The following is a 20,748-nucleotide window of genomic DNA, read 5'->3' as shown; positions in this document are numbered from 1 at the left end:
CCGTATAACCAACTTTTACAGAAAGATACAGCAGCAACACAGAACCGGAACTGGGTGAATACAGACAGAGGACACATACACCAAAGATGCTACTTACCATCTGCTAAATGCATTTTCAGTTTGGCCACAAGGGCAGCTGGAGCACATGGCAATTCAGCGACAAGAAAGAGGGAGTGTGAAAGGGGAAATGGGAGGGAGGGAGGGGAGAGATTCAAAAGGAAAAAAACAAAGACAGAAAATAAGAACATCAAGTGACATGAGACGGACAAAAAACAAAGCGAAGCAGTGCCAGACAAAATAAAATAAACTTCTCAAAACCGGTGAAAGATTTTTTAGGCAGAAACAGTTACAGTAAAGCAAGATGGCCCCTACCAGACAAGCAGGACATGGGATGCTGCCGTAGGCCCCTGGGGTTTTCTACTTGTCTGCTCCAACCTTCAATGGCTCTCCAAGGACTATTCCAAGCCTTGGAATCCTTTTTCTTTTTAATGCCAGGGCCTGAACCCAAGATACTCTGTATGCAAGGAATGCGCTGTCCAGCTCTCTGGGGAGGGCTATGGTCCCTCCCCAAATGTGTCCAGGTCTCCCATCACATCTATAGTTTGGCTCTCATCCTAAATAGGGGAGGGGGGGGGTTACAAGCTGTTTTTGTCCTGGGAGCTTTCACATCTCCCCATTGGGGGTGGGGGAGGTGATAGGAGGGACAGACCCCTTTTGAGAGCGAGCTCTGGTTGGTATGCACCAATTAGTTTGGAAGCAAAATGGGCCCACCCCAAAATAAGATCATGTTTTCCAGGTACCGAAAAGGCTCCCTGGCCATACAGAAGAAGCAGGGCTTTTTGCGACAGTCCTCAATGGTACAGAGTACTGACACCTCTTCTTTTGCTGCCCGTGGCAGCCATTTTGTGCCGGCACCCACAGAATGTTTATCATTATATGAGCACCATCATCTCATTTTTAACAAAGAAGCAACGTGCAGAAGTACATAAAAAGTAGACATTCTGTAAACTAAAAGAACAGTATGCTTTTCAAAGGTCAAAATGGCCGTGTGAGTTTCCTTGACTAGCAAACTGCTGAGGGCAGAGATGTAAGAAATGAACTCATCTCATTAATCTGGAGAAAGTACTTCTGGGCTCATACTGAATGCCAAAGACAAGAACTGTTGTTTCCTCCTTGCATTTGCTTGGGGGTGGAGAGAGAAGCATGTTGCTTCCTAATCACAGCTACGCAAGAGTCCTGGATTTGCCCAGTTTTTTATGGGAGTGTCTCATTTTCACTCCAGAGAGAAGGGGAAAAGAGGTCAAAGCTGCATTGGCTAACCGTTCGAGGAGCCCACTGACCACGCATCCAAGGTCTGCATGCCAGCGGTGGGTGTGACCAGCACACACTCACCACCCATGTGCACAGGCAGATGTCCACACATTCACTTCCATGCAGCAGGGACAGGGGGTGTACAGGCAGGAAGGCAAGAAGGCAGGCAGAGACATACACACACTCAGCCGAGTGGCGGGGGGACCTCAAACAGGCATGCACCCCATAGACACATCACTGTGCTGGTCTTGATGGAGGGGTCGAAACCACTTTGCTCAACAATGTCCCCTGCTGCTTGGCACGCACACACACACACACTGGGGTGTGTATGAATATTGCCTATAGGCTAGTCAACACCTGGTTAAAAGGATCCCTTTTGCAAGCCTAGAAATGATGGCTATGATTGAGCTGGAAAATAAAAACAAAAAGCAAAATTAAGGCAAGAAAGGGGAATGGAAGATGGGCAAGTCTCCCAAGCTTGCATAGTTCCCTGGTCTTGACACCTAGCACCCAAGAGTGAAGAAGTGAGAGGAGGGAATGCGGAACGGCCCCCCTTTCCCTGTGCACTGGCTGTTTCCACAACTGCTTGTTCGGAAAGGGAGAGGGGGTTTGGGGCCAGTGGCTGGTGGGACAAAAGCAAGGATTTCATCTCTGATTCAGATGTTGAGCTGTGCTGCTCACTGCTCTAAGGCAAGCTCCACATTCTTCAACAAGTCCAAGTGTGGAGAAGTTCACCAGCATCTTTAAGGGAAACGAGCTTGTCTATAGCCACATCTTGGAGCAGAAGTAGCTGATTTGGTGCCCTACAGACATTGTTTGACTCAACTACCATCAACACCAGCCGGCGTGGCAAGTGGCCAAGGGCGATGGGAATTATTAGTCTAACAGCATCTGAAGGGCCATGGCTTCCCCCAATCTGCCTTATGGTATCAAGGAAGTGAGTGTTAATGTTGAGACAGGGCAGGGAGAAACAGAGAGAAATGTGTACCATGAAATTAAGTGCTCAGGTGACTCTGAGCTGTTTAACACTTTTTGGTCAAGGGTCCCCACCTGGAAACATTACATTTGGGCAAGGCGGAGAAATACAAGACCCTCATCATTCATTACTCATGTGATAGGAAAACCAGATGATTACTGGAGACTTCGCACGTCTCTGGGCATGCTGTCCAGTCTCAGCTACAGAGGCCCACACATTGGTGTGATATTTTGCAGGTAGAAGCCTATGTGTGAATAGCTCTTCCCTCCAGATAGTCATGCCAATGTGTGGACATCTATAGGCGGCACCAGGCAGTCTTGGGGGGGGGGGGGCTCAATTATCCTCAAGGAGGGGTAATGATGCTCTGTGTCCATCATCCAAAATCTGTCTCTCAGCATGTGAAAATAAGCTGAAAGCTTCAACCCTGGATCATAACAGAGGCAAGGGAAGGGGTGGGATGGCAGCCTGACTTTCCTGCAGTCCAGGTCAAGCAAAAGGGGGAAAGGACATAGAGCAGCTTCCAAACATTAGCACCAATTAATTTGCCCTCTCTCAACCTACCATCGACATTGTAGACCTTCAGACCCGCCATGTGCTTCTCTGCACGTGCTTTGGAAGCTGTTAACAACAGTGGGTTGTAGACAGAAAAGTCTCTGTGGTAATTTTCCAGAACAACTAAAGCAGCACGCTGGATACTGGAAAGAGAAATGGGAAGAAATATATATATCAAAAATGTAGTTCATGAAAACCACAATATATGAGAACAACTTCCATAGTCTCTCTGTATTTTGGCAAGCACAAACCCAAGGAAAGCCTTCATTTTAACCCTAACTCACATAAAGACTTTCTGTTGTTAGATTACAATGCCCTTCATCCCTAGCCAGCAGGCCCAGTGGTCAGGGATGATGGGAGCAAAATCTGGGGACCCAAGGTTGGCGAAAGCTGCCTAGGTCACCTCAGGTCTCCTCATTATAGTGCCAGGAAAATAAAGCAGCTGTTTTTAACTTGTTTATGCATTGTGTCTGAAGAGCCACTATTGTGCCTTTTAATTTCTCACCACCAAATTGGTTCAGTGAAAGACTCGGCCTTTGTTTATTTCTATATTTCTTTTTTGTATGTGATGTATTAAAATGAAATAAAAATGTTTAGGAAGAAAGAAATAAAGACTCAGCCTTCCAAGAACCATATTCCACCCCCCACCATGTAACTGCAATGCTGTTGAGTGTATGAGCAAGAGTACCCATCTGTAATGCTTCTCATAAGCTTCCTCCAACACTGGTTTTTATCCAGCTTATTGTAATTAGAGGACAGGGCTGTGTTGTTGCCGCTGTTTTAAAACTTTTAAGAAATTCTCTCTGTACGTTAGTGGGAGGGTTTGGGTGGGGCTGCAGTAGCAGGGGAAATTTTCTTTTTAACCCTTCCCCTACACGTAAGTACACTACAATTTCCCTGATCAAAAATTATGTGTTTCCCAGAGGAGCCACATATAGGTATCACGTATGATTTAGATCAGGAAAAGTGTTCAGGAGAAAGGTTAAACCAGGGGTCAGCAAACTTTTTCAGCAGGAGGCCGGTCCACTGTCCCTCAGACCTTGTGGGGGGCCGGACTATATTTTGGAAAAAGAAGAATGAAATCCTATGCCCCACAAATAACCCAGAGGTGCATTTTAAATAAAATCACACATTCTACTCATGTAAAAACACCAGGCAGGCCCCACAAATAACCCAGAGATGCATTTTAAATAAAAGGACACATTCTAGCCATGTAAAAACACGCTGATTCCCGGACCGTCCGCGGGCCGGATTGAGAAAGCGATTGGGCCGGATCCGGCCCCCAGGCCTTACTTTGCCTACCCATGGGTTAAACCTTCCCTCTCCTAGCATCTCAACACCAACCTAATTTGGGGGCAGGGAGGGGATTACTTGCAGCTGTTTTAAGCTATAATTACTGAGAGATCAAGTAATAATCATTTTATTATTATTGGTGATCTTTCACCACCATCTATTTTTGCTCATAGTTCTCCCTTTTCCTTTATTTTAAAACTTCAGAGGCAAATCAAATCATTTGTTTATACAAGTATTGATAACAAAGCTTGGTAACGCCATTTGCAACTTAATAAGTCCTAATATTTTTGTATTGGTTGCTTTTTATTTTTTTTGCATTGATACATATATTATCTATTCTACATTAATTACTATGAGAGCTTTCTCTCTAATAAAACTATAAGGACATAATCTTGCTGCAGTTTGCTTGGCCACAGACAGGTGATACTGGATGATAAAATATTAGAATCCTAGAACAGTAGAATTGGAAGGGACCTACAGTATGGGGAGCTGCTGGTCCATTGGGAGGGCAGCCCAGGTGAGGAGAGGAGAGGGTCTCTGGAGGACGAACATGAAGGCACAGGTGAGGAGTGGAGGGAGCCAGAGGATGGAGATGTGCGAGGCAAGCAAGCAAGTGGATCAGGCAAGAAGTCTGGGTGAGGCAGAGCAATCTGAAGGAGGGAGACGCAGGCAGGTGATGAGGGTGGTAGGTGAGGCAAGGAGGAGGGGTCTGGAGGATGGAGATGCGACTGTGCAGGCTACCCAGGCAAGCAGCCCAGGCAAGGTAAGGAGGAGGGAACCAGAGGACAGAGATGTGGGCAGGTAAGCAGCTCAGGTGAGCAATGGAAATATGGTGGGTTAGCCAGGTGTAAAGGGAAGGGGTTGGCCAGGGGGGCAGAGGGTTAGAACGTAAGAAGAGCCTGCTGGCTCAGCTCAATGGCCCACCTATCTAGTCCAGCATGCTGTTCTCACAGTGACCTACGAGATACCTGTGAGAAATCTGAGCATAAGAACACTCTCCTGTCCTGTGGTTTCCAGCAACTGGTATTCGGAAGAACTATTGCCTCCAGCTGTGCAGGCAAAACATAGCCATCCCAGCTAGTAACCACTGAGAGCCCTCTCCTCCATGGGCTTCTCCAATCCTCTTTTAAAGCCAAATAAGTTGGTGGCCATCATTGTCCCCTACAGGAGCAAATTCCATAGTTCAACTATGCACTATGTGTAAAGAAATGCTTTCTTTGGGCGGGAAGGTATGGCTGGCAAGAGAAGCAAATGGGGTCACAGCCCATAGTATATACACATTTATATGTATTATTCCAGTTTCTTAAACTCCTAACACATGCAATGATTTTAAGTAAAGGTAAAGGTACCCCTGCCCGTACGGGCCAGTCTTGACAGACTCTAGGGTTGTGCGCCCATCTCACTCAAGAGGCCGGGGGCCAGCGCTGTCCGAAAACACTTCCGGGTCACGTGGCCAGCGTGACATCGCTGCTCTGGCGAGCCAGAGCCGCACACGGAAACGCCGTTTACCTTCCCGCTAGTAAGCGGTCCCTATTTATCTACTTGCAACCGGGAGTGCTTTCGAACTGCTAGGTTGGCAGGCGCTGGGACCGAACAACGGGAGCGCACCCCGCCGCGAGGATTCGAACCGCCGACCTTTCTATCGGCAAGCCCTAGGCGCTGAGGCTTTTACCCACAGCGCCACCCGCGTCCCGCAATGATTTTACTTCTTTATTAATTTAACATCTTATAAAACAGACACTGTTACCAAGCTATTCCATTACAAATATTATTGTTTCTCATAATAGTATCATTTAAAATAATTTCTATTTCTCCTTTGATTATCGAAGTAAATGGGTTTCAAGTTTTATCAAAAATATACTGTTGCTCCCTCCCCCCCCCCCGATAAAATGGCTCAATTTGGCCATTAAAGAAATGTCCCATTTCACCCCACTCCACTCATTTATTGTTGGTGTTATTTGTAATCTCTACTTGCATGCATATAACCATCTTGTGGCTGTCAACTAAGGAGAAATACGTGAGTTCTTTGTGTTCCTTTTTTTGCTGAACCATCTACATACAAAAGAAGCATCATTGGCTTCTGGGTCGAATGAGGCTTCTGGTTTTCTAACCCCCTTCCTTTTTTTACTTGCTCCTTTGCCCACTAAAGAGAGGCGGCAGCTGAAATGCAAGGAGGAGCAGACCTTAATTACATGGATGGCACCAACAAGAAAACCAGAAAGGTCACCATCATTTGCAGAATGAGCACATGCCTGAAACAGGCCCCTGGGGCTGCATTGCCTAAACCTTCCTGCCCACATCAAGGAGCAGCACCACCCTTTGTAGCTCAGCTTTGCCGGCTGCATGTTACAAGCCATAAAGGAATGGGACCCGCCCCCCACCCAACGTTAGCGCATGTACACACCCTTCTCTTCCCACACAGGCATTCACTTCTATGAGCAAACACTACCAAGAGGCAGCAAAGAATGGAAACCATCTCAGCAGAGAGAAAAGCTTGCAAAGGCGTTCAGCTAATGAATGAAACAGTGAGAAAGGTGCTCCCAAAGTTATTTGGCTCCTGGCCAGATTAAACGAGTCTAGGTTTTACTGTGGGTTATTAATGCCACAGAAGGGACACATTAGCCCTCTCTTTCCATGCTAATTCCCAGACTAATTTCTGTTGCTAAAAGCAACAGGGATAGCTCAGCTGGTCAGAGCAAGGGGCTGTTAACGCCAAGGTTGCAGGTTTGGTCCCCATATGGGGCAGCTGCATATTCCCAGACTGAATGACCCTCAGGGTCCCTTCCAACTCTACAATTCTACAGGATAAGATCTCTAATGTAACACACAAGCCCTTTCCCCGCTAGCCAGGTCTAAAAGAAGTCAAACTGAGGCAGCCACTTCATATAACCGAGTTTCAGTGCCATTAAAAGCAAGTGTGGCAATGTCCCCTTTAAGAGGTCTGTTATACTTTGGGGCCAGGTGGGGTGAAGGGAGACTGTAGGTGGGAGCTGTGTGAGAGGCACCCAGAACAGAACCATGAGAAGGTAAATTGTGACATGAACCCCCCCCCCAAATAGTTAAATAAACGAAACAACATTATATTGAAGAAATCTGGTATCAGACTTTATAGGTGCATCTAAGAAAACGGTAGCAGGAGTGGGATGTCTCCAGAAAAACCTGTCTGGTTAGGAGAGAAGTCAAGGAAAGTAAGAATGTTGATTTAGGACTACCTACTATACTGAGCCTCTCCAGCAATGAAGCAGAAGGCTGGCAACGTTTTAAACAAGCCTTTGACTTCTATGTGCTGCTGGGTAAAAACAGAAATGGATGATGACAGTCAGAAGACAGCGCCCTTTCTTTCTCAACGTAGTGGACAAAGAAGCAACGTATCTGTGCAATGGCTCACAACGTTCTGCCACTGAAAAAAACTTAACTACAAGTTGGCGCAGGAAAGGTTTGGGGAAAACTGCCTCCCTAAAAGGAATGATACCTTTGAACATTATACACTGAAAATGAGACCGGAGAGAGAGAAACGGTTGAGGCTTTTGTGGCTGTTCTCAGCCTGCTATGGAAACATGCAATTATGGAGAGTTAACTGAAACCTGCCTGAGAGAGCAGCTAGCATGTATTGGGAATCCAAGACAACAGCATCCAGAAAAGGCTGCTGGAAAATCATGATCCCGCATTAGAAAAGGCATTCAGAATTTGCAAAACAGCTGAAGCAACAGTGCAGGGAATGCAAACATTACAAGGCAAGCAGGACCCTAGAGAAGGCCTAGGAATTTGGAAAGCACCACCCCACAAGTCCACACAGAAACCAAAGAAAACTGAGAGCTCCAAGTGGAAGCAAGCAACTGGAGCAAGACACAAGGAAGAAAACAGGAAAAAGCTGTGCACCAAATGTGGCTGAAGTGCCCAGCATACGTTGCAACATATGCAAGCAGCTGCACTATTTTCAAGGGTCTGCAATTAAAGCCATAAGACGCAGTATCACCAACGGAGAGTTCATGCTCTGCATGGTGAAGTCAGCAACTGCACAGGTGAGGGTGGGGAAGATTTCTGCACTGGCAAGCTGCAAGCGGATGAAACATCACAAGACCAGATCATTTCCCTCGACACGGTAACATTTAAGGTAGACATGGGGCCACACAATAAAATTACAAAATGCAAGTCAAGCCCCTCTATTTAGAGTACAAGAAGTTTAATCTAAAAACTTTGAAGATAACCCCCATTCCAGACAAGGGCATGTGTGAACCAGTAATTAAACACAAGGGCAATGCCATGCAAGCGCAGCTTGTAACCGTGCCAACATCACCAGTGCCCATCATAGGGTTAAAAGCATGCTGAGACCTAAACCTGATTAAGACAGCAAACACCACAGAGAAAAAGGTTACACACCTACCATTCCTGTCTCAAGAAATGTGCCCCTAGCCGTAAGAAAAAGGTTGAAAGAGGAGCTAGGCAGACTAACCGCACTGGGCACTGTTGAAAGGCAGAAGAGCCAACTCCCTGGGTGCATCCTTTAGTAATTGTGAGAAAAAGTTGCCTGCTGTTATGCCTGGATCCCAAACAACTGAACAAGTATGTCATTTTCTCATTCCCACAAGGGATGAACGCTGGGGACACGGCAGGTGCCAGGTGTTTCTCCACTTGGGATGCATCTGCAGGGTTTGGGCAGGTGCTCCTAGTTAGGGAAAGGGCAAAGCTGTGCACTTTTAACTCACTCTGTGGAAGCTGCTGTTTCAAGGGGCTTCCATTTGGCTTATGCCTGTGAAACAATTTGCACTGCAAGGTCAATGTGATGCTGACATCGACCCATGCAAAAATCTGTGCAAGGCTGAGGGAAAATGGTAATACAATAAGGGTACCAAAGACTTGCATTCACTTCAAGAAAATTATGTGCTGAGTTCCACTACAGTGGTACCTCTGGTTAAGAACTTAATTCATTCCGGAGGTCCGTTCTTAAGGTGAAACTGTTCTTAACCTGAGGTACCACTTTAGCTAATGGGGCCTCCCGCTGCCACCACATGATTTCTGTTCTCATCCTGAGGTAAAGGTAGAAATCCAAGAGGTAGAAATGGAAATCCAAAAGGGGAACGGACAGTGTTCCACCACTAAGTGGCTTCAATATCATATGAAGCGATCACACGATGGAAGAGAAGGCATCTCCTACTGATTCAATATTATTATTATTATTATTATTATTATTATTATTATTATTATTATTCACTCAGAAACAATGATGGACAACCAACACCACTCTGCACCAAATGAGGGACTCAAATCCATGACAGGGGAAGAAGGCAGAGAAACAACTCCCCAAAACTCAGCAAAACAAAACAGTATAATAATAATAGTAATAGTAATAATACTAATAATACTAATAATAATATTTATTATTTATTTATTATTTATGCCCCGCCCATCTGGCTGGGCTTTCCCAGCCACTCTGGGCGGCTTCCAAAAAAATATTAAAATACTGTAATACATCAAACATTAAAAACTTCCCTAAACAGGGCTGCCTTCAGATGTCTTCTGAAAGTCTGGAAGTTGTTGTTCTCTTTGACATCTAGTGGGAGGGCATTCCACAGGGAGGGCGCCACTACCGAGAAGGCCCTCTGCCTGGTTCCCTGTAACTTGGCTTCTCGCAGGGAGGGAACCGCCAGAAGGCCCTTGGTGCTGGACCTCAGTGTCCGGGTAAAATGATGGGGGTGGAGACACTCCTTCAGATATACTGGACCGAGGCCATTTAGGGCTTTAAAGGTCAGCACCAACACTTTGAATTGTGCTTGGAAACGTACTGGGAGCCAATGTAGGTCTTTCAAGACTGGTGTATGTGGTCTCGGCGGCCGCTCCCAGTCACCAGTCTAGATGCCGGGTTCTGGGTTAGTTGTAGTTTCCGGGTCACCTTCAAAGGTAGCCCCACGTAGATCGCATTGCAGTAGTCCAAGCACCACTCTGGCGAGACAGTCTGTGGGCAGGTAGGGTCTCAGCCTGCGTACCAGATGGAGCTGCTAAACAGCTGCCCTGGACATGGCAAATAGGCACCAGGAACTGGAATACTGTACAGCTAAGGGAGGGCCAACAGAGCCATAAGAAAGCCAGAAGGACTCCCTGAAAGTGATTATGTGTTACTATTACTGCATTACATTTTTTGTTTATCAGTTTTTAGTATTATTATTTAAAAAAGAGGGAGATGTGGTGATATCCCTTTAAGAGGTTTGTGATGCTTCATAGGGAAACCGCCTGAGAGGTTTATGTCAGAGGTTTATGCGCCTCAGCAGCATGCAAGGAAAGCAAAGAGACTGCACAGAGCAGCTATGTGTGAGGCACCTAGAACAGAGCAGGACCACGATAAAGTAAATATGGAAACTACCCTGTGATTGTTAAGGAACACCACATTATACTGGCGCATTGGAGAGAACATCACAGGCAGTGTTATTAAATGTATTGGGGGGGGGCTGGTTCCCCAGCATGGGGATGAAGTGAAAGAAGGGGACACATCTTGGATTTTCCACCTCAGGCATCAAAATATGTGTTGCTGGAAGCAATTTTGTAAGATAGTTGTCCCACTGTGCCAACTACTGCATTTGAAAGAAGAAGCTTTGATAAGGGCAAGGGAATGTGTGCTGTCTGAATGGCTTTCCTCTCCTGGGTAGGATTGCCCTATGGCAGCGCCCCAGGGCACTTACGCAAGGAGAGCCCTTGTGTTATTCATCTTCTCTCCCTCCATAGCTAGATGATGTTGACTTCAGCAGGCGGAGAAAAACCACAGACCATTGGGAAGACTTCCCCAGCCCTGACATGTTAGGATTGCAATCCTATACCGACTTAATTGGGAGTAAGCTATATTGAGTGGGGACGCGGGTGGCGCTGTGGTCTAAACCATAGAGCCTAGGCTTACTAATCAGAAGGTCAGCGGTTCGAATCTCTGCGATGGGGTTCGGTCCCAGCTCCTGCCCACCTAGCAGTTCAAAAGCACATCAAGGTGCAAGTAGATAAACAGGTACCGCTCCGGCGGGAAGGTAAACGGTGTTTCGGTGCACTGCTCTGGTTCGCCAGAAGCGGCTTAGTCATGCTGCCCACATGACCCATAGGTCTGCTGTCTGCAAGCCAATGCTGGCTCCCTCAGCCTATAGAGCGAGGTGAGCGTCGCAATCCCAGAGCTGTCCACGACTGGACCTAATGGTCAGGGGTCCCTTTACCTTTAAGCTATATTGAACCCAATAAGGTTTACTTCTGAATAGACCCATACAGAATTATTCTGCAAAGTTCTTTTTAAAACTCCCTGGCCACCAACGAATTGCCCTTCCACAGTAATTAAGAAGGAAAAACTTATGATACCATGCATAATGGTTGTAGAAAACCAGGCTTGCTGGGCTATAAATCTTTTGATTTTTTTATGGGGTGTTTCAGAAGCAGGCATGCAATTTCACCTTGACGTTGCAACAACTTGCTTCAGTCTTGTCTAGCCTTCTGCTGTGCTAGTAGACTCCAGCATCAGCACTCCCCTTCCTGCAGTGAACTCAGCAAGTGGGTCATGTCAGAGCATGATCTGGCAAGTAAGGCGGCAGCTATAGTAGTATGTGCTGTTCTAAAACTTCATCAGGTGCCAGGAGTGCTGGAAAGTCTTGTGCATACAAATTTATTCCACCTTTTAAAAATATATATACACCTTGCATTTGTTTTATTCACCCCCCCCCCTTTCCATGAAAAGCACAGAGAGAGCATTTTTTGAAAGACAGTTTACTAAGGGCAAATCCACTCACTTTCTCAAAAAGAATGGAAGGAATCCAAAACATATTGCTATTCAAAAGTTTCAGGCACAGAGGAGAGTCACTTCCAGAGCAACTCTATATGTGTGAAAAGACAAGAGTGCATTGAGCAGAAATGAGCTTTATGGATCGGCTATCTGGCTAGAAGGGATGCGGGTGGCGCTGTGGGTTAAAGCCTCAGCGCCTAGGGCTTGCCAATCGCAAGGTCGGTGGTTCGAATCCCCGCGGCGGGGTGCGCTCCCGTTGTTCGGTCCCAGTGCCTGCCAACCTAGCAGTTCGAAAGCACTCCCGGGTGCAAGTAGATAAATAGGGACCGCTTACTAGCGGGAAGGTAAACGGCGTTTCCGTGTGCGGCTCTGGCTCGCCAGAGCAGCGATGTCACGCTGGCCACGTGACCCGGAAGTGTCTTCGGACAGCGCTGGCCCCCGGCCTCTTTGAGTGAGATGGGCGCACAACCCTAGAGTCTGGCAAGACTGGCCCGTACGGGCAGGGGTACCTTTACCTTTTTTATCTGGCTAGAAGTAACAGCCAGGGCTCATCCACACTTCCCATTGCCCCATGCCTAGAAAGCATGGGTCTGAGCAGTTTTGTGTTTGCCCCGCAGCTCCCCCCAGAAAAACACGCTGTCTACCACTGAATGCAATCCATGGAAAACCTAATGGCCATTTGGTCCAACTCAGCGGTAAATTGCAGGTTTCCTTGGGGGGAAGCAGCAGGGCAAACAGAGGGGTAGACGCAGTGCCGGACGTATGTATAAGCTAAACAAGCGTGGGGGGCCCAAAAAAAATTAAAGGGGAAAAACTGGATGTACATTTCCAAAATATAAGATAAAAAACAAATAAAATAAAACCTGCATACAGCAACAATGTTTTGTGTTGTGTAGGCTCCTATGATGTAAGTCATGGGCCCCTCCTGCTAGCTCGCTCCCTAAAATATGACTCGTTTGCTCATTTCTATTCATAGGGTGCCTACATTCTGCATGGACTTTGCATTCTGCATGGACTTTTCAACAATTACTTTGATGAAATACATACAGTCATACCTCAAGTTGAATGTGCTTCAGGTTGAGCACTTTCGGATTGCACTCCGCGGCAACCCAGAAGTAACGGAGCGCGATACTTCTGGGTTTCGCCACTCGTGCATGCACAAACGCTCAAAATGATGTCACATGCATGTGTGGAAGCAGCAAAATGCGCCCCGTGCACGCGCTTTAGATACCTATTAGGTCCATAAATTATCATAGCATATATTCAACACAAAAAACAGTGACAATTTGTTGTTGACAAAGAACAGCTGGACATATAAAGGGCCCCATTACCTTCAGTAGCTCAGGGTCTCATCAAACCTAAATCCGGCCCTGGGTGGACGAGCCCTCACTGTTTGACCGCAGGCGGGAAGAGAGGAGGTTGGCAGGTGCAGTTTCTGCCATTACTCTGCTGAGAGAAGCAGAATCTGCCAGATCTCCCTCTGACACACAGAAAGGACCAGGAAGGAGATGGGGCCATTAATCTTTCAAATAATATTTTCAAGATTAAGCAGTCTTCTTAAGTCTCGCCAGAGTATCCGCTGTGGTGGTCCTCAAGTTACACTGTTCATAAATCAGGCATGACTAGTGATCTGGTCATCAGGAGGGGCTTAGAAAGGAAGAACTAATCCTAAGGCAAAATGCTTTACACTTCTCAGGGTAAGCATGAGGTACGTGAAATGTTCAGGGGGTTGTGAAAGGATCTTGAAGCTCTTATATTTTCAAAAAGAATGCAAAAAAGAGGTGCTGATATTCTTAATCCTTTAGTTTTGAGGATGCATCTTTCTTAACAGACTGATCAAACAACTTCCAGTTAAGCTTTTTATTTATTTAGTTTTGAACATTTTAGCGCACTAGTTAGCGCAGCCCGAATTCCTCAGGAAATTGCTGGGCCACAGAAACCATTTCCAACTCCTGATCTTGAAAGGCTTCCAAAGAGTGCAGCCAGCATGCCAAACCTCTTTTTGCCCTACACTTGCACACAAGGCAGGAGAACAAGCGGCACTAAGTCAGCGGTTATTTCAACTGCTCTTCCCAAACCACCAACTGACAGTGCTGAACTAGAAGTATTTTCTATTGATAATCCTGAGAGGTCAATACAGGGGAGACAAGAAGAAGAAGCACCAAGGAGGAAAACGAACAGATAAAATGCTTAGGTGAAAATCAGGCTCTAGTAGCCAACTTACGTTGCTCTCAGTGGCAGTGCTTATCCACAAACCTAGAAGAGTAGATGCTTTATTCTGAGCCAAACTGGTGTTGATATATAGTAAGAGGCAAGAATACACAAAAGTTCAGATCAGCTTAAGCAATTTTTCAAGAAAAGTTGAAGTTGGGGCTGCAACCCTATGAACCTTTGAGAATAAGATCTTGTTGGAACTGGAGGGAATTAAAAGCCCACTCATATTCACCCAGCAATGCCAGTGAACAGCCAGATCATTCATTACTCCAGGAGCAGCACCTTATAGAGATCCTATAGAGTTTCATTTGCACTCGGCACATGCTGGGCTTTGAACAGTGTGGGCTGCAGGGACACTGAATAGGAGAAACAGAGAAAAAGCATACTGCTGTTGAAAGCACTGTTGCACTCTGGTGCCTCTGGTCTGATCCAGCAAGATTGAGCACCCTTGAAGTCCCAAAGCTAGGTACTTTAAAGCACTATGCAGGGCTGGTAAAGAGCCCTGTGAGGTGCTTTAAAGTGCCTTATGCTTTAGGCCCTACTGCCCCTTAGCTGATTGAGTAGAGCCAAAACCTGCTCTGTCTTGCCAATGCACAAGCCAGTGTGCACTTCAAGTCTCCTGACTGCACACTGGTAATTACGTCTCAGTTTTCCCACACCTGACATCACATATGCTGTAATTCCAAACAGGCCTTAGGGAAAGTACGTATTTGCAATGCATTTTGTAGATTCTCCTAGCACAAGGACGTCCAACTTAGAAGAGATTGCGATCTACAATTAAAAACTGGCAGTGATCTACCCCCTTTTTGAGCTTTTTTTTAGGGGGAACGTCCCTTTTTGGGGGGGGAGCAGGGCAAAGGAATAAATGAATAAAGTCACTCACCTAGAAATCGCTAATGAAACAGTAAGCCTCGCAGCAAGGCCAACTTCTGTTCTGGCTATCTAGAGGATGGGGCGAGGGGCCAGGGCTGGATGGAGAAGCCAGCAATCGACCAAAACCGCCCAGGGATCGACCAGTTGATCACGATCGACCTGTTGGACATCCCTGTCCTAGCAGTATGCACATTCTCTGGGCAGCATGTACAGTGTCCCAGAAACATGCCTTTCCCCTATTTCTTGTGCGATCTTCTGCCTGGCTAGTTCTGGCCTGCTGCCTCCGCTTACATGGCCAACAAGGAACCCTCCTATTGATCAGTCAAGCAGTAGGAAAGGGGGCACCATATAAAGATTCACTTGGTTCTTCAGTCCAGCCCCCTTTTTACCACTCTCAGCGCAAGGGCAATTGCAGGAAGAGGGAAACTGTAAAACTTCCCTATTGCTTAGGGGAAAGCTTACTAGCAGGACATGCATCTCTCCGTCAGACACTATACAGTTGCATATACATCTTTCCCTCTCTTTTTGCCCAAGAGCATCTCTCTCAGACACACACATACACAGCATAATTGACCACCCCACCAAAAAAAGAAAAAAAGAAAAGCCCCTCCACAGGTGGAGGAAGTGCCTGCACTTAAAAGAAAAAATAGCATAAAAAATGCACGAGGGCCACCAACCCGGTGCCTGTGGATGCCCTGGTGGGGATTCCTGTACTAGAGAGATCCAGCAATGTACAACAAATACAAAGTGAAGACCAAACAGCAGCCACCCTAAGAGAACCAACAACAAATGCTTCACATTCTCAGCAATCTCATGTCCCTTCCAAGGAATCAAGAAAGTGGCACCAAGCCAGAGCATTCCACAGGCACCTTGAGAGCAGAATTAGAAACTCAGATATATAAGCTGGGTGCCGAATGCAACCTTATACCTGGGCTGCAGCTGCCACAAAGCAATGTCTATCTGCTTGGGGGTTGACTAGATGGCCCTCCCGATGCAACGATTCTAGGATCTTACGGGTAACTACATTGCCTGACTGCAGCTTCCTCTTACAACAATTCACTTGTCAGTGTGCAAGGCGGAGAAACACACACAGGGGAAATGGTATTAACGATGGACTAAGGTAGAGGTTTGTAAATTGTGGTCTGTGAGTTCCGTTTGGGTGGCCTGTGGAAAGGCTACAGCACAGTGAAATAGATCTGTACTCAGCCCTGCACTTACTTTCCTTGATGTAACGATGGAGGACACCCAGGTGAGTGTTTTTTGCTGGCTTGACAGAGATGTCAGTTGCAACCTGGCGCCCAAAAATCTCCACACAGGTGCAACTGGACCTGTGCGTGGCACCTGGGGAATTTCACACACTGCCTGAAAGCAGGAATTTCAGGAATTACTGACCTGAAGAGGCAACAGAAGCACAGTGGGGCCACGCATTTAGCCCACATAATTGAGAACCTCACAAGATCAAGGTTCTCAATTGTATTGGAAGCCTTCATAGACACAAAAGGCACACCACGCTCATCGTGTGAGGGGCTGAGACACTACAGTGGTACCTTGGGTTAAGTACTTAATTCGTTCCAGAGGTTCGTTCTTAACTTGAAACTGTTCTTAACCTGAAGACCACTTTAGCTAATGGGGCCTTCTGCTGCTGCTGCGCCGCCGGAGCCCAATTTCTGTTCTTATCCTGAAGCAAAGTTCTTAACCTGAAGCACTATTTCTGGGTTAGCGGAGTCTGTAACCTGAAGAGTATGTAACCTGAAGCGTCTGTAACCCGAGGTACCACTGTAATGTGTACCTCTGGGTCAGGGCTTAAGCACACAGCCCAGTTTCCAAGACAGTAATACCTGAAGGGAACTTTAGTCATTCGTGTTTACAGACAAATATACTGTGCGTCTCTCTAACCCATTATTCCTCTGAGGCATCTAGACTATCATGAATGAACAATGGGCAGAGGAGAAAATGATGGACTGAAAGACTAGAAAACAAAGGTACACCCTCTTGAAGGTTGCTAATGTACCAAAGTAATAGTCCAGAATAAGTAGAGGCATAGACAGGTTTGTCGGCAAACGTACAGACAACAGAAAACTGCAGCCAGCCCTGGCTCGCTCATGTGTACTTGGATTATACATGTGCCTGTTACGTGGTTTTAGGTGTATACCTGAAAAACCTTGTGTGAAAATGTTCTGACGCCAAATGCAATTTTACGGCTCATGCAACCTCTTATTACAACACCCTCCATTGCTCATTCAAAGAATGAGATTTTCCCTCTGTCCCTTTTGTTCCCCATTGCCAACTGCAGCTTATGATTTCAAACTCCTGAGCTACAGCAAATCTGATTAAAGCCTTACTATGCCTCTCGACACCTGATGTGCTTCTCTGGAGCAACCCACTTTGGGGGGGGGGCGGGGAGAGAAGAAAACGAGGACACACACAAAAAAGAGCACAGCTTCAGCTCAATTTCACCCCAGCTGGTATGGTAGCCACCCAGAGTTTAGACTGATTCATCCTTTGCCAGTTTTTTGCTTTTCATTTAAACAGGTTCATCTAAATGCTGATGTTACATATTACTGCACAAAGTGTGGCGGCGGAATTTGGGCAATTCCATTTCAGATGGCATGTGTGCGAGCTTCAGGGAAGAGAACTTTCTGAGTGTTTCCTCATGTATAGACTTCCCAGATGTAATAAACTGAACACATCACAGCAAGGGCTACAACTATAGCACTCGTTCTAATGTGCTAGTTTACTACATAAATAAAATATTTTACATGGGATGCTTAACCCCATACATCCTACAATCTGAAATGGTACAGTCCAGGTATGTAATCAGCATAATCTGCAGATCATGTCTTAAAATGGGGGGGGGGGGGGGGAGCCCAGAAGTCCAAAGCTGTTAAGAACTGTTATATGCAAACCCTGGGTGGGTGGGTGGGTAAAACATAGGAACAAAATGCAATAAAGTAGTGCTAAAACATAACACACACAAAATCACGGAGAAGGTTCTAGGTTAACCTTTTCCTCAACATGCCAGGCTTTGGATGTGGAGACAGCATTTTATCCAGGTGAGTATTCAAACATTCAACACCACAGCTGCTGTCCAGTGACATGGGGCTCTTCCTCCAGATGTTTTTGGACTCTAAGCCCCACTATCTCTGACAATTGGCCTTGCAAGCTGGGGCTGAAGGGAGATGGAATCCAACATCTGGAAAGCCAACTGTTCCCTTCCCGATCTAACCAAACTGACAGAACATGGCATTTTTGTTCCTCACCAACTGCTGCGCCTTCCATTCAGAACAGATATGAAGCTTCTAACCCTGCCTGCTTACTAAGCAGCACCATCGGGTTGCGGCTCCATGTTGCTGCCACACCTCCTTTACTACCTTTAGATTGTCCAGCTGCGAAACTGTAAAGGACAGAGAACTTCACCCCTGAATGCCACCTTGTTTGCAGTGCTGGCTGAGAGTGAGAGAGATAGCCGACAACCACACTTTCAAAGTTCTGCTCAGGTAAGAGGCTGCCCAGTGCTTTCAAGGGTCCCCTGCCCCCACCAGAGAAGGAAGAAAGAGCTTGGGCAGTAGGTAGTCCCAAACTGCATGGAAACCAATGAGGGAAGGGCTCTCTTTTTTCGGACACTGGTGCTATATGCATGGGTCACTATGCAGCTGGGGGGTTCATGACGTGGGGGGCAGGGCCAGGAGGTCCAGTCCTACTCCTGCTACATGCATTTAATCCCACACACGGACGCAAATCTGTGGCCAGGGCTAGATCCCACACAGAGGCAAGGTGGGGAGCCTAAAAATGGGGTTCTTACACAACTTAAGCTAAGGCGGAAGCTGTTTTCAACAAACACCAGCAAAACTTGTGAAGGAACTACAGTCGTACCTTGGATCCCGAACGCCTTGCAAGTTGAACATTTTGGCTCCCGAACGCCGCAAACCTGGAAGTGAGTGTTCCGGTTTGCAAACATTCTTAGGAACCCGAACGTCCAATGCAACTTCTGCTGCTTCCGATTGGCTGCAGGAGCTTCCTGCAGCCAATCGGAAGCTGTGTGTTGGTTTCCGAACGTTTTGGAAGTTGAACAGACTTCCGGAACTGATTCCATTCGACTTCCGAGGTATGACCGTACATGTAAATGGGCTGCAGAAATTGAGCTAAAGACCAAAATTAAACAGGGGAGATTCATCCAGCTTGATGAATTCTGTTTCTCTTCTGGCTTCAGTTTAAGTTTTATATCTATTAAATAAAAAAACCTCCACCTTTAAAAAATAAAGCAGGAAGTAGAGATTAAATGCAAATTGCTGCTCTGGCTTCCCAAATCTGCTTTGACCTACCTCAAGTGTCCCAGGCTATAATAGCGTGATTCTCCGTCTGTCGATCGAACCACCTTGACCGTGAACATTGGTTGCAGCTGCCTCAGTTCCAGCACCACAATGGCGAGATAGTGGACAAAAAGAAGAGCGTCCACCAGCGACACAGCAAACTGTACAATCCCCTGGTAATTGATGTCCTTGGATTCCAAAATGCGGACGCCATAAAAGAGCCAGTAAGAAAACACCAGCAGAAATAAGAGGACCAAAATGAGGGTGCGAAAGACAAACACCCTGGGGAGGTCAGCCTTGGGCTGGCGGAAGAAGAGAGCCCAGGTGCCAATCAAGAGGATGAGGAGTTTGAAAGCCACAGAGATGAAGAGTCCCTCACAAGCAGTGCCACATGGCTCTAACTCAGTCCTCCGCAGGATCTGCGGGAGCAGAATGAAGGCAACAGGGGTGAGGAAGACGAGGAGTCCCAGAACAGCAGCCAACGTCAAGAGAAAATAGCGCTTGCACTCTACGCCAACGCTGTCCTCCAAGTCCTTGCTGATCCTGGAAATGTCCTCCTGGGACATGCTATGTTCAGAGGTACCTGTGATGGCAGTTGTGGTCTCACCCCAGTTGTCATCCTAAGCAGAAAAGAAGACAACACGTTCATAAGCAACTCCTATAGTCAGGACACTTTCAGATGGCCCTCGTTTTGCAAGCGAAGAGGGCCAGTTCAGGGCCTCCAATCCCCCAGTCAAGATGCATGGGCCTATGGACCCACACAGCTGACAAGAGACCAGAGCAAGCTATGCCCTCTGCATTTATGGCTTCCCCACACTGAATAGGATGCCCTGGAGAAATAGGCAAAAGCCTTTCCATAGGATGTTTCCCGATTTCCTCAGTTGACTGTCCTCATAGCCACCTGGGATAACAGTAAACCACACAGCTTCCCTCCCATACTCTCACTGTTCGCTTTACTTTTGTGAAGAGCATACTTCACTTTAAAATGGGGGGAAACATCTCAGCCAGTTACTCATCCCTCAGTAGTTATACTTGACATCTAAGTGGTCAAAAAAGATTTGGTCAGTTGACGAGTCACATAGTTAAAAGATATTGTTACGAGGAAGAACAATTACAGTAGTACCTCGGGTTAAGAACTTAATTCGTTCCGGAGGTCCGTTCTTAACCTGAAACTGTTCTTGACCTGAGGTACCACTTTAGCTAATGGGGCTTCCCGCTGCCGTCGCACGATTTCTGTTCTCATCCTGAAGCAAAGTTCTTAACCCAAGGTACTATTTGTGGGTTAGCAGAGTCTGTAACCTGAAGTGTCTGTAACCTGAAGCATCTGTAATCCGAGGTACCACTGTAATAGGCCTAATACACTAATTACCAAAAAAACCTGTGAGATGTCATCATTATACACTATTGTTAAAAATAATTATTCCTGCATTCCTCCTAGGAGAACATACATGTTTGCACATCACAATAAAGCCAAT

The 20,748-nt window shown here is 46.5% G+C and overlaps 1 protein-coding gene across 6 annotated transcripts in view; it reads right to left on the bottom strand.

The window, feature by feature from the left end:
- VANGL1 (VANGL planar cell polarity protein 1) overlaps nucleotides 1-20,748 on the bottom strand; it is a 45,182-nt gene that overhangs the window by 10,167 nt on the left and 14,267 nt on the right. For 4 of the 6 annotated variants that reach the window (XM_083420156.1, XM_083420154.1, XM_083420157.1 and 1 more), the window contains exons 4-5: nucleotides 19,286-19,893; nucleotides 2,849-2,982 (exon numbers count right to left, since the gene is read on the bottom strand). In XM_083420156.1, the coding sequence (XP_083276282.1) occupies nucleotides 2,849-2,982; nucleotides 19,286-19,893 (742 nt within the window). Of the gene's footprint in view, nucleotides 1-97; nucleotides 137-2,848; nucleotides 2,983-19,285; nucleotides 19,894-20,748 lie in introns of all 6 variants that reach the window. The other 2 variants (XM_083420152.1, XM_083420153.1) reach the window with 1 other exon arrangement.

The sequence above is a fragment of the Podarcis tiliguerta genome (genome assembly GCF_965153285.1).
Source record: "Podarcis tiliguerta genome assembly, chromosome: 17".
NCBI classification, from domain to species: domain Eukaryota; kingdom Metazoa; phylum Chordata; class Lepidosauria; order Squamata; family Lacertidae; genus Podarcis; species Podarcis tiliguerta.
The sequence above is the reverse complement of the archived record's forward strand: the minus strand, read 5'-3'. Positions and strand labels throughout refer to the sequence as shown.